This window comes from Apostichopus japonicus, chromosome 10 (genome assembly GCF_037975245.1).
Source record: "Apostichopus japonicus isolate 1M-3 chromosome 10, ASM3797524v1, whole genome shotgun sequence".
NCBI lineage: Eukaryota > Metazoa > Echinodermata > Holothuroidea > Aspidochirotida > Stichopodidae > Apostichopus > Apostichopus japonicus.
In genome coordinates this window covers 1,866,137-1,894,000 of record NC_092570.1, presented here as the reverse complement: position 1 = coordinate 1,894,000, position 27,864 = coordinate 1,866,137, and the positions used below count along the sequence as shown (strand labels likewise).

The 27,864-nt window shown below is 38.5% G+C and overlaps 2 protein-coding genes and 1 long non-coding RNA gene across 3 annotated transcripts in view; 2 read left to right on the top strand and 1 right to left on the bottom strand.

Moving 5' to 3' along the window:
- Positions 1-12,772, top strand: part of LOC139974751 (uncharacterized) — a 65,206-nt gene extending 52,434 nt beyond the window's left edge. Inside the window, exons 31-40 of the mRNA XM_071982140.1 lie at positions 888-1,067; positions 3,207-3,332; positions 4,234-4,347; positions 4,787-4,936; positions 5,467-5,574; positions 5,720-5,869; positions 6,270-6,386; positions 9,648-9,839; positions 10,251-10,537; positions 10,764-12,772. Coding sequence (XP_071838241.1) covers positions 888-1,067; positions 3,207-3,332; positions 4,234-4,347; positions 4,787-4,936; positions 5,467-5,574; positions 5,720-5,869; positions 6,270-6,386; positions 9,648-9,839; positions 10,251-10,537; positions 10,764-11,021 — 1,682 coding nt within the window. The 3' untranslated portion in view covers positions 11,022-12,772. The remainder of the gene's footprint in view (positions 1-887; positions 1,068-3,206; positions 3,333-4,233; positions 4,348-4,786; positions 4,937-5,466; positions 5,575-5,719; positions 5,870-6,269; positions 6,387-9,647; positions 9,840-10,250; positions 10,538-10,763) is intronic.
- LOC139974757 (uncharacterized) lies at positions 12,081-13,200 on the bottom strand. The gene is made up of 2 exons (XR_011795539.1): positions 12,871-13,200; positions 12,081-12,742 (listed from the first exon to the last, which is right to left on the bottom strand). It is a non-coding gene; the product is annotated as an uncharacterized lncRNA (long non-coding RNA).
- Positions 13,201-19,926: 6,726 nt separating this feature from the next.
- Positions 19,927-27,200, top strand: LOC139975063 (uncharacterized). The gene is made up of 4 exons (XM_071982680.1): positions 19,927-20,084; positions 23,583-23,955; positions 24,326-25,388; positions 26,154-27,200. The coding sequence occupies exons 1-4, from the start codon at positions 20,033-20,035 to the stop codon at positions 26,436-26,438; spliced, it is 1,773 nt and encodes a 590-aa protein (XP_071838781.1). The 5' UTR covers positions 19,927-20,032; the 3' UTR covers positions 26,439-27,200.
- The last annotated feature ends 664 nt before the right edge of the window (positions 27,201-27,864 follow it).

The window sequence follows — 27,864 nt, the reverse complement described above, 5'->3', positions numbered from 1 at the left end:
TTTCGTGCAACGGAATTAAGTGCCGATAAATTAAAAACCGCCGTACGTTAGAGCATTTTGTCAGAAGATTACACCAACAAAATGTAACAAATATCAATAGGTAGATGAGAGCACAATAAAAAAGTCAATAACCTCGAATAAGTAAAAAGTGGTAAAAAGCTGAAAAGGGTGCCAGCATTCCATTTGAGTCTGTCAGGGGGGGCATTCCCCCCTAACTGTATGGACGCCCCGCCACTGTCTGGCAATTGATTTCATTATGTACATAACTTCTTTCTTGTACATTAGACTGATTTAAACCATACATTGTATACAGGAAGAAAGGATATTCTGTTTTGTATGACCGTTTTAGACAATTTGCTTATTCTTGAGGCAAGAAGAAGCAGAACTTTGCAGCTTTACTCACAACATTGCACTAAAATGGTCCTATCACAGAAATTTGTTGCAATTTAATTTTGAAATGACGTGCAACTAGTTGTTGTTTGTAAGGCACTCCCCGATCATCTCCACAATATTGTTGCACCCCCAATGGGGTTGTTATTAGCCGAGCGGCTGTGGGTTCGACAGGACCGCTGTCGGCCACCCTATGTCAGGATGAATGTGGGGCAACTACAAGTTAACACAACCTGAACCAATAAAACACGAACAAATAAATTGAATTTTGTGCTACCAATACATTTAATACAAAACTGATGCCCACCTAGGGCAGGTGTGTATAAAACTAAATTAAATAATACTTGAGGTCATCGCAGTGACCTCCAATAATAATGTAGCAAGGTGATAAATTAAGACCAATATTAAATTAATAACATTACAAATCCACATAAATCCCAGCTTATAATTTACATAAATTATAATGTAATTTTCATATTTCGATGATGTTTAAACAGGACTCCTAGGTCCCAGAGGAGAGACTGGAGACTTTGGAGAGGCGGGCCTTCCAGGTCTTGATGGATTAGATGGTCAGGATGGATTACCAGGAAGACCTGGTCAGCAGGGTCCACCCGGGCCGGTAGGCTTGCCCGGTTTTTTTGGTTTCAAAGGATTGGAAGGTTTTCCTGGAATCAAAGGTTATTCTCATTTGCTTGTTTCTGACATGATAAATACATATGAATATAAATGAATATGTACGAATACATATGAAAATATACATGAATATGTAAATGGGACTGTTGGTAATACTCAGAAAACTTGAGATGACCGAAAAGGTATTTGAGGTGGATTAGGGGGGAGGGGGTGGTGGAGGGAAGGAGGAGTGATACAGTGTATATTAAGAGCTTAATTAAATCTGTAGTATAAATTTTAAGTTTTGCAGAGATAGTAGGTACTTGTAGAGCCACTAGCACAACGCTGTGTGTAAACAGAATATTTTTGTGCAGTCATCAAATAGTGACAGCAAAATATTCTAGTAAACCTTGTAAAGCTTTTGCAGTCATCCAGCTATTATAAAAATATAAAAAAAGGAAAAGTTTGCAGCTTGATATTTACTTCCAGAAAATCAGGAGATGTAGGAATAATATCTTTTCTTAAAGGGGATACAAGTTTTTTATCTCTATCACACCAATTCATCATCATACCATCTACTAGACAAACACCTATTGTTCTTTTACTCTGTCACACCAATTCATCATCATACCATCTACTAGACAAACACCTATTGTTCTTTTACTCTGTCACACCAATTCATCATCATACCATCTACTAGAAAAACACCTATTGTTATTTTACTCTGTCACACCAATTCATCATCATACCATCTACTAGACAAACACCTATTGTTATTTTACTCTATCACACCAATTCATCCTCATACCATCTTCTAGACAAACACCTATTGTTATTTTACTATATCACACCAATTCATCATCATACCATCTACTAGACAAACACCTATTGTTATTTTACTGTATCACACCAATTCATCATCATACCATCTACTAGACAAACACCTCTTGTTATTTTACTCTGTCACACCAATTCATCATCATACCATCTACTAGACAAACACCTATTGTTATTTTACTATATCACACCAATTCATCATCATACCATCTACTAGACAAACACCTATTGTTATTTTACTGTATCACACCAATTCATCATCATACCATCTACTAGACAAACACCTCTTGTTATTTTACTCTGTCACACCAATTCATCATCATACCATCTACTAGACAAACACCTATTGTTATTTTACTGTATCACACCAATTCATCATCATACCATCTACTAGACAAACACCTATTGTTATTTTACTGTATCACACCAATTCATCATCATACCATCTACTAGACAAACACCTCTTGTTATTTTACTCTATCACACCAATTCATCATCATACCATCTACTAGACAAACACCTATTGTTATTTTACTATATCACACCAATTCATCATCATACCATCTTCTAGACAAACACCTATTGTTCTTTTACTCTGTCACACCAATTCTTCATCATACCATCTACTAGACAAACACCTATTGTTTTTTTACTCTGTCACACCAATTAACCATGATACCATCTACTAGACAAACACCTCTTGTTATTTTACTATATCACACCAATTCATCATCATACCATCTTCTAGACAAACACCTATTGTTTTTTTACTCTATCACACCAATTCTTCATCATACCATCTACTAGACAAACACCTATTGTTATTTTACTATATCACACCAATTCATCATCATACCATCTTCTAGACAAACACCTATTGTTCTTTTACTCTGTCACACCAATTCTTCATCATACCATCTACTAGACAAACACCTATTGTTATTTTACTATATCACACCAATTAATCATCATACCATCTACTAGACAAACACCTATTGTTATTTTATTATATCACACCAATTCATCATCATACCATCTACTAGACAAACACCTATTGTTCTTTTACTCTATCACACCAATTCATCATCATACCATCTACTAGACAAACACCTGTTGTTATTTTACTCTATCACACCAATTCATCATCATACCATCTACTAGACAAACACCTTTTGTTATTTTACTCTATCACACCAATTCATCATCATCATCGCACCACACAATAGACAATCACCTATTGTTGTTTAATTGAGGAAGCAGATGACCAATAAATTATGAGTAATTTATTATTTTATTTCTTATGGCTAATCATTACATTTGATCACACCAGGAGGCCTCAGCATTTGAGTCATTTTAATTTCTTACAGGAAGAAGGGGTAGACAAGGAAGAGATGGACCCCAAGGTGTTGTTGGTCAACCAGGTGTCCCTGGAAGACCTGGTTTTGGTGGTTTCATAGGAGAGAAGGGAGAGCGAGGCCCTGCTGGATTTAGAGGTAAATAGTCTGATAAATCATTCATTTATTCTGGTTAGAGAAATTAACTTTTCGGACCAAACTTGGGTGAATGTCATCATTGGTGAAACCCACATTCTTATGGAAAATTGTTTATCACCAAAAAAAAAATTAAAAAAATAAAGTTTTTTAAGTTCAAGGAAAAAATGGCAAAAAAAATGTTCTGGCAACGCAACTTAAAGTTGACTGACAATGTGCTATTGCAATTTCTCTAATCTGCAATCATATATCGACAAAGCAATATCATAATTTTAAGAGCAGGAAATTTTTTTTTGTGATATAAGTATGATTTCAGAGTATATAATACAACCAAAACAATCACATTAAATATATTTCATGTCAAATGTTCACTTAATGTGTAGATTGACCTTTAGTGAGTAGTGTTTGGAGGGAGCTGTTGAGTGCTGTGTTACAGTTGATGTTCTTATATTAAAATTGGCAATGAATCACTTAGCCTGTCGGCTTTCTGCTTTCTATCTTTTGACTCACTCCAAAGTTTTCTTCAAAGTTCGATAAACAGTGTACATTACAAATGCACGAGACAGACCCCTTCAACACCGTCAGATCTTAATATCAGGCAACCAACTTTATCACACTAGTGATTTCAGCTTTGGTCTGAAAGTGGCTGGTGATAAGTAATCGGTCTTAAATGTGTCTTTTTGTTAACTTTGATGAAGAAATTACCGACAACATTGTTTTTGTTTTTTATTGTTGCATATATGTGGTTGAGTTTTGATCTGGGTATCAATGTTACCATAAACAGGATCCAGATACCAAGGACTTGGGCTCAACTAGAACCTTGGGTGTTTTTAAAACTTGACTTCAACACTACTAATTAAAGCTTCTAATTGCTGAGTATTTCTCTTGTTTGTGTTGGATATAGGTGAGGAAGGTGCTAAGGGTTACCCTGGGCTGCCTGGAGATACTGGAGAGATTGGATTTGGAGATCCAGGAGAAGATGGTGAAAGTGGAGTCGCTGGCCGTCCTGGATTTGATGGTTAGTTTTCGACAGTGAGGGTTGGTCTAATTGCAAATGTCAACTTAAACAATATCTTTACCAATAGAATTGACTCCTCAAGTGATGCAACATCTGAATTTCTGTATGTTGCTTCTGGTCAAGGGGAAACCCAAATGGTCGGCCAAAGTCAGTCACAATATATGATTACAATTATAAATTTTGCCTTTTTAAATCGACAGATAACAGCTTGAAGGAGGTGATTCACTCTGTTTTTTTTCTCCCTGGCCACAACCATTTTGACTTCTCAAACTATATTTAGGCAAAGCTGGGCATTAAAAAAAAAGATTTTTGACAAATTCTCTCAATGAGGGTTTGGCCCAATCCATGATGATGATGCATGTGTTCTTATGCATGTTTTGACAATGGTATTAGTTATTTTTTATATGATACTAACCATTCTCTCCTTTGATTTTCTCAGGCTTTGATGGTAGAAAGGGAAGACGAGGTCCAACTGGACCTGATGGTATCCAAGGAGAGAGGGGTGAGCCTGGTATCGCCGGTCCACCTGGAACGACACCGTTTTACATCAAAGGAGAGCGTGGAGAAGTTGGTCCCAAGGGCCCTGATGGTTTGTCTTTTTTTGATCTACCTTTGTATGTTTTTGATGTACAGAAATGAGAAACATAAATAGAAATGATGATGCATTCGATTTCTTCAGTTGTAGTTTCTATACTAGGTCAGGTATCAGGCATGAACTTTTTCCGCGAATTCGCAGAAGATCCGTTATTTCTTTTCTACCTCGGGGACAAAAACTATTATCCTAACACACTGTAATATATGCAAACTGGAGCCTATGCCGCAATTTTTGCCAAGTTCTGTGATTTTGTTTTTACCCCAGGCTCATCCCTGAGGTATACACATGGTATTAGTTTGCTAAGAGTTTTAGCTACTTTGGATGGAAGGAAATAATTGGAATGCAGTACTGTTATGCTGTAAAAGATTAGAATACAGTTGCAGTTGTAGTATAATGGCCCCTGGGACTTTGAAGAGTTAAGGACAAGCTAGTGCTTGTCAGATGGCTGGTACATCATGAATTGCTGATATAAATTTGATTGTGTATTGTTTACATCTATCTGTTTCTTGACAAACCCCTCTCAGGTTTCCGAGGGTTACAAGGTCCCGATGGGGAAGATGGTTCGCCAGGACTGACTGGTGAAAATGGAAGAAATGGAAATCCAGGAATATCTGGTTTCCCAGGAAGCGATGGTAAGCAAAAATTTAAAAGAAAAAAAAAACAAGGTTGCTGCTGAATCATTTCAAATCATTTAGTCTAGTGCAATTCAGCAAGACCAACAGGGGCTGTATGATGCCATTTTCAATAGGATGTTAACATTTTTCTTTTGTCTTGTAGGTCGTAAAGGAGACAAGGGTGACAAAGGAGATGGTGGGGAACCTTTCACCACCCAGAGAGGAGCGAAAGGTGTCAAAGGTTTCCCTGGAATAGGTGGATTCACAGGAGATCCTGGAAAAATGGGGGAACCAGGGGCACCCGGCAGAAGTGGTAAGTCTTTGGTACAAATATTGATTCTGTTTTACTCCTTTGACGACGTAAACCAGCACTCTCTCTGCATTGGTTATGTCATGTGTATGTGATGCCTGGGCTTGCAAACATGATAGGTGTCTATGTATATGTGCCGAATGAACCTCAAACCATTTAGTAGGTTCTCAGCTGTTTATGGTACTGGGGGAATTAAGAAATCATGTGATGTTCCCAGTGGCCACAGAGACTAACAATCATGTTTTTGATATTGTCGAATGTCACTATTTTTTTTTCTTCTTCTGTAAAAGGGTATTTCCAATTTTGTAATAATCCATGAGAAAGATGTAAATGTTTCTGCTGTTCAGAATCAATATCTTATAAACTAGCATTATCCGGGTCTTTTTTTGGCTTGCTCCTGCAGGTTTTGATGGATTACCAGGACGACCAGGAAGACGAGGTCCATTTGGTTTACCTGGGCGATCTGGGGGGCCTGGTATAACCGGTGCTCCTGGATTCATTGGTGAAGCAGGACCTCAAGGTATGAGATGCTCCTCTTGTTTTTTTTCAAAACTCGGCCATCAAAGGAGTCAAGATTATGGTCTTTAAAAGATTTTTAGTTTTATTTTGGGAATGCGGCTTCACCCAGAAAGTATGGAGGGATTTTCAAAACTGGGTTCAAGTCAAACTGAATATCAATATTGCAGTTAGTAAAGAGCTTGTTCTGTTTGGAAATTATTTTTACAAAGACTATGTGTTTAATAACATCCTTATGGTTCTGAAATTTTGTGTTTACAAAAGTAAGGTTAAAAATGAGAAACCTTCCTTTAGCTATGGTAAAATTGATCTAAAAGAAAAGTTTATGTATAAAACTAATTGTAAGCAACATGCTTTTGATATCAGATGGCATAACTGGAAATCTTTATTTGAAGTTTAATGATTTATTTGTTGTTGTTGATAATATTGACTAATAATCATAATGTATATGTTATTATGAGTTGTACATTGTTTCGACTCTTGATGGAATGATAATAAAAAATAAAATAAAATAAAAAAGAGTTTTAGCCTAGGTATGAGGAATTAAGGTATAAAGAAATATATTTCCATAAAGCTAACGTAGAAAGACAAAGCTTGCTAACTAACATGTATCTCCCTCAAAAACATGGTTCCTGTTGGTGTTTTTTCTTCCACCCTTCATCGCCGAATAAAAGCAGGTGCTTGGGCTGATTTTCACGAATCTTTGACATTGAATCGTCGATTACCGATGTGCTACATGTCTCTGGAGGATCTGGGAGGCATTTTCGGCCAAAATTTTCTTGTACGCTTCGCGCCAACCTATGGTGGCGCTACGCTTAGATAATTTGCCTACAAGGCTTCGCCCCTCCCTTGGCAAATTCCTCGCTACCCTCGTGTTCGAATTTGTAACGCAAACAGCAGATATCACATCATATCAGTGAGCATGAAAATGGCGTTCCAGGATGAAAAGCCTCAAAACTGTCCGACTTGCCTGAAAAAATAACCAAAGATTTTCGCGCGCGAAGCGCGCGTTCAACGTGTTAATGTCAATATCATATAAGCAAGCATCGGTTATTACATCGCATGCCATCATGTACCGTTCGGTCCGTTCAAATTGCGCAGTATACCGCGGGATGCTAATGTAAACAACGACATGTCTCATGTAGATGTATAAAAAACATGGAGGTCCAATTATGTCAAAACTCTCTTTTACATTAGTAATGGCGAATTAGGGGCTGCACCCCCGCCGCGCAGTGGCGGAGCGTCCATACGGTCAGGGGGGCGGATGCCCCCCCCCCTGACGGACTCAAATGGACTGCTGGCGCCTTTTTCAGCTCTTTACCACTTTTTACTTATTCTAGATTATTGACTTTTTTATTGCGCTCTCATCTACTTATTGACAATTGTCACATTTTGTTGGTGTAATTTGGCGATGACACCTTATTCTTCGTTTATCTGCAAATTAGCCAGACCCGGAAAGGGTCATTTCCGGCGATCTAGGGAGTATCTTTACTCAAAAAATTTCTGTACGCTACTCGCCAACCAGTGGTGGCGCTCCGCTTAGATAGTGTCGAAAGCGCCCCTACAGACCATTCTCGCCCCTCCTGACCAATACCCCTAGCTCCGCCACTGCCGCCGCGCCTCCTACGCCTATGTGTGTAGTGTTTGGTTTTCGGAAATATCTTATATTTTTCATTTCCTTCAACAAAGTTTTATAATAGCCGTTATAAGAGGTTTTAATATTTCTACACCAATAAATTAACTGTGTCTGAATTTTAGAAAATTTCTGACCAACATTACGCATCACACTTCCCTCTACTCGTGCAATTTTGACCGGTCTGTTAGGGGTTGAAGGAAGTTTTTCTATATTGGTTGTCCATAGATGACATTTTGTACAACATTATGGGTATGTTTTCAAGTGAGTTTATTCACGAGAAATGTGAATTTTCAAATTCTAAACAAATACGGGGCTTAAAACCTTAAAAAGTGGGGCTGACAGGTATTGTGGGCCGCGACGTAGAATCACCTACAAAAGCAAAGACCCACAGGAGATGCGATCAGGTCGAACATGATGTGTGCCGGGTTGACAATCTTCAAAAAGGTTATGGATGGGAAAAAACTATTAGGAAATACTTGGTTCTCAGGCAAAAAGTGTACATCTGGTTGGTCATTTCAAGCCTGAGAAGTTCCGTTTCCGGTGATCTGGGGGGTATCAAAACAAGAAATTTTCTTGTACGCTGCGCGCCAACCGATGGTGGCGCTCCGCTTAGATAGTAATTCGCGCCCCCCGGGTTTGAAAATCCTGGATACGCGCCTGACCTCCTATGTTAGTTTATGTCTACATTGATTTTTCTGTATCAGGATCAAAGGCTGGTGCAAAAAGTTCTGTTAATTGCTGAGAAGAAGGTCCTTTCTATTTTGGAGGAGTGCATTTAGGGTTTAAAGGCAAGACAGGGACTTGATGTATTCTAACTATGACATCAATATGCTACTTGTGCATAACTTTAAATGGATTTAACTTTATTTACTTACTGCATTATTTCTCTTTTTTATCTTAATGGATATGGGGTTTGTCTGTAGTGACCATATTCTACTGGTAAACTTTGTTTGTTTACTTACCCCCTCTAACAAGCCTCTGTAATCCAGAATGCATTGATGGAATTTTTCATCAGTAGCACTTTGTATAGTTTCTATACACATGCTAATTGGTTACCATTGAAAGTACCTAAGCTGGTATATAAGGGACACACATGTGGCCACTCATTCTCCATTCCACATGGTCTGCAGACAGTTAGATACTGACAACAGTTATTACTTATACATATCTTTTACCTTAGACATTGCAGTTACTCAGGGCATGTTCACCCTTTGTTAATCTCATTAAGAGAGTGGTTATAGGACATGGTGGATACTACAGAAGTATTGAATAAGACTATAAAATTGGCTTGATTTTAATAAATGTCACATTCACCTTGAAAATACAAAAAGATAAAGGTACTGTTTATAAAGCTTCACCATGTAGTGGCACATAACATCACACAGCACTGATAAAATGGATAGCCCGCTTACATAGATGGAGCAAGGTTCTGTTTAACTTGTTGAACATTTTTTCGATTGCAGGCATCATTATCGGTTAAAAAAAGAAGGAAAATGTGAGGGCTTGCCATCTACTTCTCCAATATTCAAATTTTATCACATCGAGGTCAATGGAAATAACGGGCCTGACTGTAGCCACTCTATGGAAATTACATGCAGCCTATCTCTCTGTTTTCTTCGTTCGTTTTAGGATTCAAGGGCCGTGAGGGACGCGAAGGTTTCCCTGGTATTGATGGTAGCGGCTCGCTGCAAGGTCACTTGGTGGTCACCCACAGTCAAAGCACCAGAATACCGACTTGTCCAAGTAATACTAACCTACTATGGGAGGGTTACAGTTTACTGTTCACAGAGGGCGACAGTTACACTCACCACCAAGAATTAGGTAAGCAGTCGTGTCACGGAATCGAGAAAGGTTTTAATGAGAACTTGGTTGGTGCAAAGTTGAGTGGTATCATCTGACAATGGTGTATTACATAGTATTTTTCTTTCTTTCTTTTTTTTGTAGTAAATTTTCAAAAATGTCCCAGAAAAAGTAGTGCATTGTATATTGTCCGATCTGTTTCTTTGATTTGGTTTGATAACTTTAGGTTCTGTCCGTAATTCAGTGGCTGTCGCAAATAACGGGTCACATAGCTGGAACTCTCTGATGTTTCTGTTGTGACTGTAGTCTGGAAGAAAATGTTTATCAATTTGCTCTAAATTAAAAAAAGAAAATGGCTTTTAAAATGATTGTGAATTTTGGAGATTATCACAATGAATATCAGCCATCTTGTTTTACGTCCGTCTCGTTCAGGTAATGCTGGTTCCTGTCTGCCACGTTTTAGTACTATGCCTTTCATCTTCTGTAACCAAAACAAGGTCTGTAATTATGCCAGCCGAAATGACAAGTCCTACTGGCTTGCGACGAATCGTGCCTTGCCTATGATGCCAGTGAGCGGTCGGGACATTTTACCTTTCATCAGTCGTTGCTCCGTCTGTGAGACTCGTTCGACTGTCGTGGCTCTCCATAGTCAAGACGTCTCGGTTCCTTTCTGCCCGAGAAATTGGGATACACTTTGGGAAGGATACAGCTTTGCAATGGTAATTTTGTCTTCAAAGTTTACAGTTTTCATGTTGAAATTTCATAATAATTAATACATTATTTCATAATGTATAAATATATATATGTATCTTTATATATATATATCTGTGTCATTGACTAAATTACTTTTGTTCCATTAACAAAGTTAGTAAAAAGAATTTTGAAATGTCCCAGAATCAAAACGATTCGATATTTTCACGATGAAATATTTTTTCCACATTACAGTACACTGCAGCCGGGGCAGACGGAGGAGGCTCGAACCTTCACAGTCCTGGCTCCTGTCTACGCCACTTCCGTACCGCACCGTTCATCGAGTGTGACGGCATCGGCCAGTGCATGTTCTTCTCCAACAGTTTCAGTTTCTGGCTGACCAGAGTGGAGCAGGGTGACCAGTTCTCTCGTCCGGAGCAGAGGACGCTAAAGGCCGGAGATCTTCTCAGTAACGTCAGCAGGTGTAAGGTGTGCCAGAAGAGAGTACGATAGAGGAATAATTATTCCTTCTTCAAATGAAACAGCAGAGATGCAGCGTTTAGGTCCATTCCACAAGTGGGTCGTTAAAACACAGATGAGGTGATAATCGCTGCCTCTGGGAGGAGGGTGGGAAATATTTAGGAATGATTTATATGGGGGGGGGGGGTTCTTTCAAAAATGTATTTTCTGTTGTAAAATTTACTTCAAAGATCAAAGATTCGCTGCTGAATAGGATGGATGGACAACCCTTGCAACAACAATTCATAATGAATTAATATTAATAATTTATTTTGATGCTTCTCTGTAATGAATCTTGGTGTATTTTCATCTTCTATAATATCTTGGAGCCTGTAAGGATACACATGCCTTTCAGAGTAAGCCATGTATTGGAAATGATGTTTCTGGGGGAGGGGTTGGGTTTCCACTACATATAGTTCTTTTGAGGTAATTTTTCTTGACTAACATATTTCCTTAGTTTCATTTATTACTTGTTTCTCTTGTTCTTTATTACATACCAACTTTAAAAATCGTTCAATTATATGAGCTAATTCCTTTCATGTGTATTTATTACCTTTTTGTTTTGTTCAAGAAAATGATAATGGTAGAATGGGTGGAGATTTTACTCTTTTTATTTTTGGGTGTAATGGCTATTTTTCAACGGGCGTATAAAAAGTTGGGAAAAAAAAGAAGAGGAACGTCAAGATAAACAAAATATTTATTTCTTACATATTTCTTAATTGTCTTTGTAGCATTAGAGTGCAAGGAAATACTTACTATTGCGTGTTTGTCAAATTCCCTATATTCGGTCCTTAGTCTTAGTTAAAACATTACAATGGTCTTTTAGTTTCTTTTACCATTTATCATCAGGTAACTGCAGAAATAGCAAAACTAAACTGCTGCTCATTAGCCATTTGTTGTCAAGAGTCAATCTTAAAATGAAAAGCGTTTCGACATTTTTTGTACCTGTGAAAGAGATTTGAGTAAATTGTTTGGACTTGAACAAATTCTTGCCTTTACAGAATTAGAACTTTTTTCAAGTTTTGTGAATTTTTTAAAACTTTATATACCCTCTGCCTTTTATATGCTTTATGTACATTTTATTAAGACACATATCTCAAGTTTGTGCCATAGTGTGATGTGTACATGTTTGTACCATGTATTAGCTGCCTCCAAGAAATGCTGCATTTTATTGGGTTTTCCTTCGTTTTACTTTGTACTTACTCTTTCAGTTATGTCTTGCATAAAATAGTATTGAACCGGTATCTCTGTCATTTGAACAGTAATAGTATTTTGTGTTTGATTAAAGAGGCTTGTGTATTGTTCTCCTTAATGAGATTAATGGTGGAGATTAATTGGTGAAATGGATAAAACAAACCACCATTTGTGATGAGTGTGCATATTTGATAAATTGTACCTTTGTAGTGGTCAGATTGTAAGATAATTATTAATGATACGTCGTACATTATTAATCACTGTTGAATATTCATAAATAATATTTTTCAGTCATGAGTCCCCTCCCTAAAGATGACTGAATAATTTGCAAACCTAATAGCCTCGGGAGTTAAAAGTGACAATAATTTTGATACTATCGAGAAAAAAGGTCGCTGTGCATCAGTTAAAGAAAATGTGTCTGTTGTTTACTCTTTGTTTTAGACCTTAACATTACCAATGAGTCTGGCAATTGTAAATGAATATGCAAATATGTGCATAACTATGCAAACATGAAAATAACTCTGCAAACGTGAAAATAACTATGCAAATATGTGAATAACTATGCAAACATGAAAATAACTATGCAAACATGAAAATAACTATGCAAACATGAAAATAACTATGCAAATATGTGAATAACTATGCAAACATGAAAATAACTATGCAAACATGAAAATAACTATGCAAATATGAAACACAACGTAAGAAAATGACAAAAGATATGAACAACTGCCATACGTCACAGTTATAAAAGACTTACTGTATACTTAGCATTGCTGAGGTGGAGAGAGTGCAGAAGAACAAGGCAAGTTTAACAGAATTGTAAACAATGGTTACTGCTTGTTATCCCTCCAATGTACTCTGTACCCATATATCAATGGAAGGTGTATAGAATTTACTTTTCTGTTCCCCATCAGAGGAACCACCGTAAGTGCAAGATGTTGAACCCAAATAAATTTTCTGATAAAAAAAAAAAAAATCAATTTCATTTTCATTTTTTTCGTGAAAATGGTTATAGGAATTGTTGGTTTTAATTGTGTGTGTGTGTGGGGGGGGGGGGGGTATGTGTGGTCATCTAACTTTGGGGTTCTCCATCATTTCACCATATATGACCAGGGAGCAATTTTATTACAGGCCAGCAAAACGCTTGGCCAACTATTGTGCACTTATCGAGGAGTGTGCAGACCGTTACGCCCTTCAATTTGAGCATCTTACTGGCATAACGCTTGCTCATTGTGTCAATATAGTTAAAAATTGATCCTGTTTTGCCCTTTGCTTGAACCAGTAATTTTATTGAAAAGACTCCGCTCTATCTTTTTCAATGCGGATGTTAAGATGACTGACCTGTTACAGTGAGTTACCGCCTTGAACACTCTACTTTATCTGTGGTTATACCACCTGCAGTATTTTCAGCGCTATCACGATTGCGATAAACTTTTTTTAGGGGTGCAAGCCGAAAAATTCACTTTTTAAACGAACGTGGCATTTCATGGACCTTAAAAGTAGCTATGAATGTGAAAAGGATATTATACCACCTTAAATTTCGACTTGGTCCACACAATTTTAACTTTATATATAGAACATAGAACATAAGAAATATCGGCGTAATCGAAATCAATTTTAAAATGTCGACAAAAATATTCGAAAAAAATTGTCCAAATATTCGAGAAATTTTCCAAAACTTGCGATAAATTTTTCGGAATTTCGAGGATGCACAATTTGCAATAAATCATGATCGAACTTTTAGCTCTCCTCACAAAGTGACAGCCGCACATAAGATCCGCAAATAATTCCCCTAATCCTACTTAAAAACATCGTGCAGCACGCGCACAAGATATATGAAGTAATGTACAAGAGGGCAATCCATGCAGTTGCTGTATCATCGCCAGGAAACACTAATATCAAATGAACACATTTATTATTAGCTACGCAATCTGCAGTGGCGTAGCCATGATTTTTTTCAGTGGGGGCGGGGCGCTAGGGGGCTTGACCATTTCCTGGGAGGGCGTCTTGTTACTATCTAAGCGGAGCTCCACCATGGGTTGGCGCGCAGCGTACCGAAATTTTTTAGCTAGAAAGGCCTCCTAGATCGTCAGAAATGACACTTCCCAGGCCTTGTAAGCAGGGGCGTCAATCCGATTTGAAACGTGGGGGGGGGGGGCGGCCGCAAGTACTATCTAAGCGGAGCGCCACCATCGGTTGGCGCGCAGCGTTCCAAGAAAATGTCAGATTTCAATACCTGGATAGCAGCCATCTAGTTGCGTTATTTCGGGAGAAAATTACAAATTCGTCACTCAGGAAATATGCAATAAAGTTCATGGGGCCTTAAGTTTTGGTGGATTATTTCTGTTATTAGTGATTCCAATTGACATGAACATTAGAACCCAGTGCAAGTTGACAAATGATGCGGCGAACTGGAAACCCCAGCCCCATTTTGCCCTATGTTTCAGGATAGAATGCCCCTCATTTGTTCGAACCCATGACAACTAACAATCTGTGAATAAATTTACTTCGAAATAGGCACATTATATTGCACCAAGTCGATCAAGGAATGACCCCAGGGCCTCAGATATAGGCCTATAGGAGGGATGTCCCAAAATGTCCCCAGACATACTATAGGCGAAGGAAACTATCCGCCGCGACTGCATGTGAGTTTCTCGACTTGCCGTCCTGGGAGTCATACCACAAAATGGTGCATGTCCTCATACGCCATTATTAATATTTAAATAAGTATCTAATTAGGCATAGTCCAGATCCGAGTTCATATAGTGAGCTTGGCGCAAATTTGGCCAAAAGTCGTCATACGCCAGCATGTTAAACCACAAATGACCAATGTCCACCAATGACCAATGGGACTGTGTCAGTTTAAATGTTTTGCTAGGTCTACGAGAATACATTTCTATGAAATTTGAAACAAGGATGGCAAGACAAACCACTTTAATTATATTTTCAGGACCTCACACATGCGTATGTATTGTCAGACTTAGAATAGGTCCCATGTGAGTGGTGGCTAAAGTGATGAAGGCATCAAAATAATGCTAGGTGGATCTGCATCTGGTAATTGGGTGAATTCTGGTCGGAGCGTACTATGTAACCACCGTGTACCCAGTGTTCTCACTCTGAGGTATCCTCCGGTATCACTCAACAACTAGGTAACATGGGATGCGCTGCCACGGAATATGCTCCCTATTTCATTTCCCCAATATTAGGGAACGGGCACCGTCTTTGAAACACCATCTACAACTAAACAACAAATATCTATAGGCTTTGGCTCTAGCTATGAAGTGCCATGACTTCTTGAACTAGTTGTAGGCTCCGGCCGCACCGTTATCCGCACACAGCGTGTGGTTTCAATCTCAAATTTCTCTCGTCGCGACAAACAGACAAAGTTGCAGGTCATACCGAGGTGAAAAATCTCGGTCACTTTTCATAGAACTGAACTTCTAATATTCGATGATATGAATCCTGAGATGTGTAAGCCCTAACCAAATAGAGCCACGACACTAAAATGTGTGTGTGTGGGGGGGGGGGAGTGGGGGGACATTTGATAGTGTGTCCCCCACCCATCGAAATGTGGGGGACGTTTCCCCCGTCCCCCCCCCCCCCAGGATTGACGCCCATGCTTGTAAGCTGCTCTAAAGTTTTCTCAACATCCTTTATTTTGAGATGCATGTCTTGATATGGTCATCAAATAGTTTAGTGAAATAGAAAAAAAAACAGTCTGGTAAGTTACTTTGAAATATCATGACATATCTTTTGTGAGTCTGACACCGGCATTGACATTTTTCGACAAATCTGCAAATTGCGCGTGGAAAATACGGAAAGATTGACTGACATCAAAGATTGCGCCTGAAACATTATTAGGGTGATAGACTGATTCTCAGCGATAGTATTGTCTCCTTTCTTGAATATTTGTCGAAGGGTTGCTCATGAGTGGTCATCATGGAGATTCGAGACCATTCAGACCATTGATATATTTTTCGCACATGTATTTTTTCGACACCCAAAATCCCAGTGGGAGGGCGACTGGGGGTGACAATCTTTCATGAGGGGGGGGGGGGGCTATCGCCCCACGCCCCCCCCCCCCCCCCCCCCTTTGGCTACGCCACTGGCAATCTGTCAATACCGTTTTTGAAATTAACTAATTTCGCCTTGGAGTTAAAGCAAACAAAAATGATCTCAATTTGACCTTTGGTTCCGGGGGCCTGCGAGACATTCCTTTACATATGCAACCACATATTTTGATAGTACTTTACACTTACATTTCCATTATACCTGTGAAGGTTCCATGTCAATCCAATCGATTTTCACTAAAATTTGAACTTTGACCTCTAACATTTGGGGCTTGCGAGACAAAAGGGTTCACCCTGGGGTACCTACCCACCAAGTTAAAGAAAATTGGCCTAGTCGTTTAGGAGTTTTTGACACACAATGAAACACACATGGATACGTTTTTACCCCTTCCTCAGTCATGGGCTTTCAGTCACCCTGGGGTACCCCCTCCGAGAGTAGTTACACAGGAACATCAACCATTACCATGGCAACTGATGATATGGCGACTGAAATAGCTGTATATGGCACAAATGGCAAAGGAAGTACAATATATCTCATTCTCTCTATGGTATCGATGATATAATAATATCGGCAAACATTTCACCCAATTTGTTACACTTGTTTGTTCCATCAAGTATATGAATAAGGATTCATAGGACGATAACAAGTCACCCATGCATGCTAAACAATAAAAATCAGGGTACGGCATACGTGACTGGCAACAATTACTCATAATTATAATTAGCTTCTAGATACGAATAAGTTGAGATTAATTCAGGAAACGGGTACTTTCTGTAACGACTCGTTCTATGGCATGATATTCCGACCTCTTAATCTGCTGGCTCAGTTTATACATGCAGAATAGTATTTGCTTCATAATGGATTGTACGTTGCTTTACTGTGTGTGAATGAGAACAAATAAGATTGAACTACACAACCAAGCAGTGGTGTGGTCCCCCTGGTCCCCCTTCAAGTCCCCCAAAATACATCACATGTACCCCTCTCCAACTTGACATTTTGCGGAGCACTAATGTATTTCGACCCCTCCCCCTCCTTATACCGACTTTGGGATGGTCATCATCCCTCACCCCTCCCACTCACACACACGCAAGAAAAAAAGCGGCGAAGAATTCTTTCCAACACACATTAACAGGGCTTTGAAAAACTTCTGGCGGGACACTGAAAACCTGCAAACGAGCCTCATTTTGCCCTTTCGTGCAAATCTCCAAGGATGGCGCTCAGTAACACTCCAAGTTAGTTACTATATATCGCCCTACTCACGTCCCGCACTTTGAGACGCAAGTCGATGCTCAATATGTTACAAGTTCAGTACAAATATGCGAACATTCAAAATCAAGGCGATATTATTCTCTCATCTTGATTAATGGGGGAATTAACCACGGTAAAAGATGGCAAACAAATTATGTAGCCGGGGAACTTAAGAAAATCTGTAAACTTGCTCTGAGGAACTTAAATGGTGCTGAACAGAGTAACTATATATGAACCACTCCATATAATTATATATCAAAGTTTTCCATTGGGTACAACCTACATTGTGAAGTTTGAAATTGTAACTATATTGTCTCCCACAACAGTATGAATATTTGTAATTACAATGTGCCCGTATATTTTCAAAGCATAATCAAGATCTTTGTGGGAGCTCTAAAGATTTTATGTAATTTCATTGGGATTTTGTCGATTTTTAGTTCATAAATTTAATCAGCTTAACGAGAAAATCATTTCATCAACCAGCCTTAATTGTTTTTTGTTTACTAGCCAAGGTGAGTTCCTCGTGGTACTGTTGTCAACAAATTCAGTGGCCTAAATGTCCTGAACTTTGTTCACAGTTAACTCTAACCGGTGATGAATTGTGGTTAAATTACTGATACGTCAATAGAATGAATGTTCATTATATATACTTAAAAGTATTTTTAGTTTTTTTCGTGATGAAAGTTTTGTCATACACTTTGAACGAGACGGATATTTTTCTTTTAATTTTGATATAACCAATTTGCCAGAAGTTTCTAGTTTGCCACGATACTGAACACAATTATAAATTGACAGTCAAAAAGTCACTAAGAAACGGACCTTTTAGTTGCTAAGTGTTGCTAGTGTGATATTGTAATGAACAAAAAAATATAAGAGATGAACAAAATTTATTTGGAAACTTCAAGATCAGATCACGAATTGTATCACGCATCGATCACCCATCACACACGATGAGACGGATGCTCCTGTTGTTGTTAATCACATGCACGGTACGGTGTGGCAAAATATGCGTATAGGAACCGGAAAAGAGTTTGTCGATAGGTACGATTCTTGTACATTACTAAATTATATGATATATCAGATTTTAGTTCAACAAAAAGTACTCTAGTTTTGACTTTTAGAAACGTCTCACGAACCCCTTGGTATGGACTCACGCACCCCCTGGGGGTGCATGTACCCCAGTTAGGGAAGCCCTGCGAATAGAATAATCACATTAGTAAACGGCTGTCTTACTAGGGAGCTGCTACTCTAACAGCAGCTCCCTGGTCTTACTAACAGTTAGGTCTTTAATACAGTCTTTCTGTTGGTGCTTTTAGACTTGTAAATTACTTTGTGGTTGTTGGATAATGTACCTTACCGGGAACTGAATCGCATAACTTCTACATAACTTCTGCATAACTTCCGAGTTTGTCTTAGATGCTCAATCGTTATATTTGATCGTATGTGGTCTTAAAATTGTGTACAAGGGTTCGTCATGCAGTGCTGTTCCCCTCAATGATAACTGACTATAGTTGTTTAACCATGCATGACACCATCAAGCCTCCGTAGTGATTTCATTTTGTTTGTTGACCTCGCCGTTCACATTTGGTGTATTTGTCACAAACAATTGTATACCGTACATTGTTAATAGATGAACCGAAATTATAAGGAAACTTAGTTCAACAGAGCAACTCGACTTTTTTTTCCAAATTTCGTCAAGATTTATGAATTTCGATATGAAAGTCGATAGCACGAAAAGTATACAACAATTTGTTGTGATGTCATTAAAAAATGTTCTGACACAGTATGTTTACAACTGCAGCTAAGTCAATACCAAATGCAACTTTAAAGCCGGGGTATTCCACTGGCAGATAATCTGACATGTCACTAATATGGGGGTGGGGGTGAAGGGGGTAGGGGGGGGGGTTAGAGCATGCTATTCACTTACCACATTTCAATATATTGTTCCTAACTCTTAATATGGCTGTTTGAATTGAAACTCTTTTTACCAGAAAAACTTTTCCATCGCTAACTCTGCAGTTGCCAGTTGCGTTCATAAAATCTCACAAACTTTAAATAATTGTAATTACAAGACATAAATTGCTGTAAGGATTTGGTTTTGCCATAAAAGATGCAGAACGTTTTTCTAGCAATTGTGTTAAACTTTGATTCGCAGCTACTTGTTTATGGGTCGTGTCACGCGTGTTTGTCGTTGAAATAGCTTTGTTTCTGAGGTTATTAGTATCCATATTATTAGAATCTGTCAAAGATCAAACTTGATCAATTTTTCCAACCAGACCCAAAACACGTGACTGCAATATAATTGGCACAATCGTTCGACATGAGGCGCTCCTAAACTCCTCCTCTTAACTAATAACATATCAAAAAAGAAATGAATTTGAACCCATAAAAGCGAAGTGAAAATTTTGAAACAAATCATTCTGCTTAAGGAAGAGGATCCTTGGACAAAAGAAATCTGACATTTTTGTGTCCTGAAGAAGAATTCCAGCATGAAGTTGGTGACACTTCTTACCTTCCTGGGTGTGGCAGGCTTTACATTTGGTAAGTGTACACGGAATTCATTTGACCAGTGCAACATGTAACGTTGATATATAGCTCATGGTATATATTCACCATATTTTAAGCAGCTGTTACTTTTCTTGCGAGAAATGAAGTTTGCCGATTCTGTTTTTTTGTTTTTTTTTTCGAAAAAAAAAATATTTGGGCACATTTTGTTTACGAGAAATACATTTTAGCGACGGTATATTTTTTTTCTAGGATGTAAATGTTGGTGGTATTTTCTAGCCTCTTTTTTTTTGTTTTTAATTATGTATTGAGAAAGTTCTCTTTTTTGTGTTAGAAATGTAATTTGAAGAAGCTGTTTTTCGATGAATAGATGTTGGCGAATATGCTATTCTTGTCTAGAAATATATTTTGGCGATTCTTTTTTTGCATTTCTGAAAAATAGAATTATTTTTTGTTCAGCCGGTACATCATTTAGGTTCCCTCACGATACAATATATTGCTTTAATAATAATAATAATAATAATAATAATAATAATAATAATAATAATAATAATAATAATAATAATAATAATAATAATAATAATAATAATAATAATAATAATAATAATAATAATAATAATAATAATAATAATAATAATAATAATAAGACTTATAATGCGCACACACCACTCAAAGAATGTTCATGGCGCAAATGACAATGAGAAATGATACAAATAATACAGAATAATACAAAACAATGACAGAAGAAAAACTTAATGGTAGATTAGAAGAGCGGCTGCTTGTTAGGCGCACAACTCCATTAACGTAACATGCTTTTACGTAACATATCATATTTATCATATTTTTAAAACATATTATCAATTTATCTCATTGAATTATGAGAAAAAATATCTGACGAGCACATGTTTTCTCAAGAAATAAATTGTTGGCGATTCTGGTTTATCATTTTTTTGTCTGGAAAATATATTTTCGCGCATTTTCTTTTCTGGAAGTATTATCTTGGCGAAGCTATGTGTCGAAATAATATGCTTTGGAAAAATAGCTTGCTTAAGTGAATATTTCCCAAAATTGGCTAGTTGCGAGCATTTCAATCTTTATATGCTAGGTTAATACGTTATCAACGGCCCGCCTCTTAAAGGCATTGAAGACTCGCCCCAAACAGCGTGCCGCCATCTTTAAAAAGTTAACTTTCCGTTGCTTGCAAGTGAAGTTGTTCTCTTGTCGCTACGAAATGCAGACAGTAATGAAACGTGATACATTGTTATCTTTAAGTGGACCTGGGATGTCCATCGCTGTATCGTTCGTACACTGTGCTGTGGGTATTGACCGCAGCTGTTTGTACTGACTGTACACTAGTGTCTAACTACCGACGGTAGCAAGCTGTATGTGCATTTTTTGGGATCGATGGTGGTGTCTAACACTTCTGTTACACCTCATTCGAAACTAGGTCAGAATACCGGCATAAGACTTTTCTTTTTGCGAGGTTCTTCACACCCTTTAAGTCGTCCAGAGGAGAGGTCTCAGTGGAGGGGTGGACCTCCTGTTTCATAAAATGTTGGTTAAGTGGAGGGTGCTGAGATACAAAATGGTGCTATATGTTGAAACGTTTGAAACAATTGAAGAATTTTCGACTTGCGGTTGTACCGCATATACATTATACATATTTATGTACTGTATACTAGGATATTTTGTTTTTGTAATGCGAGCACGTGATATACTTTAGTATTCAACATGGATCCCTCCATACTCTGTCGATATCAGTATCATCAACCCGAACAAATACAAGATATTCACATTAGCAACTTTCTAGAACTTTTGGTAGGTATATATGAAGCAACTATTCCCATCTACTGCACCCATTATAGGCAGTCCTCGATAATTTGTTTACTCGCTTGACTCCGCTCTACACAATACATGTAATGTAGCCACGTGTAATTGTATACATGTAGCCAATGTGCATATATATGTACGAGTTGTTTGTGCACATTCGGAGTTGCGATACTTTTAGTTTTATAATCATAAATTAAAAATGTTTTCAGTCAATGAATCATGATAGGCCTAGTCGAATATGCATTGGCCATGAAGACGACAAGCGAGTGTATGCCAGCCAGTGAGTGTACACAAAAAAAGGCATTTGACGATATGTCTGTGTCTTTTGACTTATAACCTATACGTACGGAAACCTATATTGTATAAGGAAACCTATTGGCTCTCTGAGAGCCAATCAGAATCGAGGAAATAATTTCAGTGTCAGTTCAGTTTGGGAAAAAATATTCGCGGGCGGGGGGGGAGGGGGAGGGGTAGCCCCTAGAAGTAAACTTGGTTGCGCACCTGCCTCTAATTAATTGGACATTCATTCTGTCCCAATGAACGATTTTTTCCATCCTTACGACCCACGTGACACCGTAGCAACCGGTCACTTTTAAATTAAAGGTAGTCTGTATAGGCTCAAAATTATAGCACCCTATAATTGTTTTCAAAAAGTACTTTACTGGAGGTGATTACTCTCCAAATTGTTGTCATACGTTCTAAAGGAACACACAAGATGACTGAATTATCTAAGTGAGGTAAATTTCCACCAAGGTGGTAATGAAAACAGTATAAGAATTTTGATTCACAGGTGACCATATTTTGAAAATCTAGCATATTTGGGGTCAATACAGCATACCTTTAAAAGTGACCCTTGAGATGGCACTTTATAACTATGACGCAGCGCCCTCAAATCAGTTGGTATTCTCCAAAGGAATGAGCTATACTCAGTCCTATTTTAATTCTTTTCTTTATGTCTGTGTGGGTGGGCGTTACTTCATTCCAAAAACAGCGAATTAGTTATATCAATATGACAATCTGATACTCTATGCATGATAAAGCAACTTTTCTTGATTGGTTGTGATTGTTGAGACAAGATTCGGTAGAAAATATGATACTAACGCGGTCCCCTGAATATAACCACCAGAGTGTCAATTTTCATTTCACAACAATGGAACGAGAGTGATTGGACATTGAAATTGTCTGATTCTGCTTATCAACCACGGGATCATTATTATGTGAAAGTTGATGCTATAACTTTCGACAATCGTCAAGTCGTAGAACTATCGGTAATGACATCGTTCTTACATATTTATCTCAGTCCTTTTTGTTGTTGTTAGGACGAGATCATATTTATCGTTTTTTGCGGGGTTATATACTCATATCAGTGAAAAAGCAACAAGTATTAAATATCCATGTGCAATGAATATTGAAGACATTGCGGCCATCCCTACTAACGCACGTTCTATCTGGAAATGAATTAGAGATATCTGTAATTATTGAAGAAATGTTAAAATGGCGTTCCATATACGTCCAGCTCGTGTTTCATATACTCTTATGACCGATATAACGCCGGGAATCACTTTAATATTGCATGATCGATATCGGTTTCGGTATATCGGTAGATGTAGTTATCGTAATATCAAATATTGATCGGATATCGCGATATATATGTAGCCCACAACATTGCACTCTGTTTTGTTTCTTCTGTTTTTTCCGTCGAAGGTGAAACGCCACCCATCGTTTTTAAACGTGTATCTGACTATGACTGGATATGGGATGATAGAGGCACAGGGTCTTACAAAGGTATAACAATATGGCGCCCAAAAGCAATAGAGAGCGGCTACTACATTCTCGGAGACGCAGGTGTTCCCAGTACAAATTCAGCGAAGCCAGCTTTCTCCGCTATCCTCGTCAAGGAGATGGAAGCCGGTGCTCTGGCTCCTCCTGTCAGCTTTACAGAGGTTTGGAGAGATCGTGGAAGTGGTGGAGCATACGATGGACGATTCCTGAAGTTGAACCCGCCTAGTGGATACACCTGCTTGGGATCTGCGGCGATCAAAAGTTGGTATACGCTGCCAAGTTTAGACTTGTATCGGTAGGTGCCAATCGTCTATAGAAATCGAGCCTTCCAAAGTTTTTATTTTATTGAATGTTATTTTCTTTCATGTTATTTATTTTCATGTTGTTTGGCTTGTTTATCCGAATTGGTTAATGGGATTATTGGTCGTTTTTTTATATATATATTTTTAAATCTTTTTACCATCCCTAAAAATTCATCGTCACTAGTGTTTGTAATCATTAACCTCGTTTCATTGAAACTACCTCCTCTCTTATCATACGACATTTGCATAAACTTGAAATTAAGCAAGGAATTATCACAAAGAACGAAGCAACTAGGTGATCTATACCGAAATACAGCCGTTTGTTCACATTACTTTGAGTGATATTTCTTCTGTTCTATAAAGGTGTGTTAAAAACCAATACGTAACAACAGGCGCTGGAACGTACACGTTTCTATGGAATGACAGAGGATCCGGTTGTTATGCAGCTTTGACCTTGTATTCAAACTACCCATCTGGTAGCGATACGTATGCTCTTGACGCCTTCACCTTCACCGCTGTTGGAAATTACAATACCCCGAGTGGATCGCCAGCATTGCTAAACGGCCAATTTGTCAAAAACCACCAGGAAGTCAGTTTCGGTGCCGACAATTTCGTGTTCAATGTTTATGAGACACCAGACAAAGACGTTATTTGGACTGATCGAATGACCGGTGCTTACAAAGGTATCTCGGTCTGGAGAAGCAGAGGTAAGACTGGCACGTATTCATTGGGAGACATAGCCTATCCAGCGACCACTCAGGAACCTGTGAGGGGATTTGTCGTCAAAGCTCTCAAGGAAGATGCCTTAAAAGCACCCGTAGATTTTCGGCAAATATACAAAGACGTAGGAACAGGAGGGCAGTGGGACGGTGCATTCTATCAACCGATTTGCCCGGCAGGTTATCGAGCCATTGGACATGTTGCGATGAGAAACCACTGGGAAAAGCCACCTACCGACTCTATGCGATGTGTGAAGGCGGAATACACGACACCAGGTAAATGGGTGTTTATCTGGGACGATAGAGGTAGTGGAGGATATCAAGCTTGCACAGTGTCTGAGGCTGCCGCTCTAAACAGCGACGGCCAAAGTGTACAGGCGATGTGGACCGTTCAAAGTTATTCAGGCATGGGGGCTACTGCCTACGTGTTGAAGTCTGACGTTGTGAATTACATGACGGGTAAACCAGTATCCAGCTATACCATCCAGAATGTCGTTTACCATTTTGACGACAGGAAAATCGTTGCCAACGAACCAGAGAGCATTTCTCGAACCACATTGGTGAACAGAGGAGACAGCGAGCAGGAAGCTGAACGTGAGATAGAGTACGAGTTTGCACAGGAATATTCTTGGGGAAACTCGGTGGGTCTTGAAATTGGCATAGAGACCACTGTGAGCGCAGGCGTACCATTCATTGCAAATGGTGAGGTGAGTATTCTCCGTACCAAATGGTGGTAATTATGATGGTTCAAACAACAAATCCCATCCCTATAGTTGTATACAATATACATGGACGGAGTGAAAAGTAAGAGGGAGGGAAGAAGGCAAAGAGAGGGAGAGAGAGAGAGGGGGGGGGGGTGGAGAGAGAGAGAGGTGGAGACAGAGTAAACAAGTATGCCTACTCTTCAATCAGAACATAACCTATACATACTGAGACATGTTGACATAGCCCACATACTTAAAATCGAGGGCGCTATCCATCTTAAGTGGCAGCTGTTTGACTTAACTGAGGCTGCAATTGCATTCGGGACCTTTTGTTCTTTGTTCTTCTTATGAAATGTTTATTTTGGCTAATTATTTTGGGTAGTGATTGTCGTATATGACAATTACGAATACTTTCAAGAAACACACATTACAGGAGTGAAGCCGACTGTCTGAGGAGAAAGAGGAGGCATAGAATATGGTTATAAAACGCTACCAGCATGCTGTAACTATAGTTGAAACTGTATCGGAAGATTAAAGTGAATGATCCTACAGATATCGTGCTTCCCTATAAATAGACTGATTTTCGTCCTGGTACATATGAAAATTAAAGGGGATATCCCACTCGATCCTTGCCTAGCATGCTGTACCTCCATATACAACCCCCTCCCTCACCTCCCCCCTCTCTATTGTATCTCTCGTTCGAGAATATTTATAAGTCGGATTACTGATTTATTCTGGAATCATATTCTTTTCTTTTCTGCGATCCAGGTTACTGTTTCCGCCAGTACTTCCATGTCTCAAGATTGGGGCGGTGCAACATCTGAGACTACAACTGACACCATAGCAGTTGAAATCACTGTACAACCCAGATCCTCTAAGATTGCCGAGATCGTTGGGAACCGATACACCATGGACCTCCCGTACACGGCTACCCTTATTACACACTACACCGACGGAACCACTGGTACTCGAGGCGAGTTTCAGGGAGTTTTCCGCGGAGTGGAGGTTAACGACATACGCGTTATCTACCACGCTGACGTGCCACTAGTTTAAGTTCAATACAGCGTTGAGTTACACGGTGGTGGGTGAGCAAGTGAAATGCATGCAAGATTCATTTAAAGAGGGATCATTACCATGACTTACACATTTATTTCGTACGGTGCATCATTGCGGTGTTTGTATTGAGCATGGTTCTATTACGGAATAGCGCCACGTTATGAAACAGCCGCTTGTTCAGCGCAGTGTATCTCGAAATATGTGATATGAAGTAAGCATTGTAAAACACCTATCAAAATGTTCGACATATCTTATCTTTTCATGTTTTGACTATAGAAATGATCAATTAGATACCGTTTCATGTGTAATTTCCTTCAATTTAAGGTGATGATAAATACCTATGGGCCTACATGTTTGAATTTATATGAACCGTTCACGTAGTTAAACGAGAGATTAGAAAAGAAAAACAATGTGATACTTTGTGATAACGCACACTTTTATTTCACAATCATTTTTTTCAGCAGGTCCTTAATATTCTTTCGTTTAAATTGAAATTACAATCGAATTTGGAAAGTAAACATTTTTTGAGACAAAGTTGACTTCTATTATGTTGCATGCGTTATTGATGACTTTCATATCATTCATTTCATGGATGAAGAGACAAACGTGTGACGCATGTCTGACCTCGCAGAGTAAACACTGACTACATACAATGATGTGCAGTACAGTAAATGTTAATATCTAACACTTACAGCTTGAATTCATGTTAGCCTAATACATATTCATATAAATGAATAAAACACAATTCGGTGCAATTAATTCTTGGTTTGTGATGATTCTTCATTCACGAGTCTTTTGGCGTCTTGACAAGGGCATTCATAAAGTCACTCTCGGGTAAAAGTATCGGTATACGACGAGTGAAACATGCGACGAAAGTTCTCGCCTCTTTCCTTCAGTTTCAAAATTTACGCGCAGTATGAGCCATATGCAATATCAAATTTGTACAAGATGGTAATCCATGGAGTTACAGATCTCATTTCATTCTATGACGGAATGGATCTATTGACCTTTGACCTCGAACCTCAACAACTACATTAAGTACCTATTTTAAACAATTTCAAATTATTCTCTATATATGTTGTGGTTTTAAATGACTTTTTCCAAAAAACTGACAAGCACGACATGCAGTTTTGGGGTATTTGACCTTTGATCTATGACGTCGTCAATCACCCAGTAACGCGTTTAACAGTACATTGTCAGGCACCTACCCACCAAGTTTGAACGAGGATTCTTGAACTCTAACCAGTTAAGGATCAATAATTAAATCAACTGCGACTACATAGTTTAACGTATACACATCACTTAGATCAGTACCTCAGATGAAACACAGCAATTAATCGGAAGACATAAGAATTGTATAGCCTCAAATATAATGACATATTTACAATACGTTACAAATTATTCATGCATGGATAAATGGTTT

Coding starts and splice junctions, on each gene's coding strand:
- LOC139975063 (XM_071982680.1), top strand. CDS start 20,033: ATGAAGTTGGTGACACTTCTTACCTTCCTGGGTGTGGCAGGCTTTACA. Junction 23,956..24,325: donor CCAAGTTTAGACTTGTATCG/GTAGGTGCCAAT, acceptor TGTTCTATAAAG/GTGTGTTAAAAACCAATACG. Junction 25,389..26,153: donor CATTCATTGCAAATGGTGAG/GTGAGTATTCTC, acceptor TCTGCGATCCAG/GTTACTGTTTCCGCCAGTAC.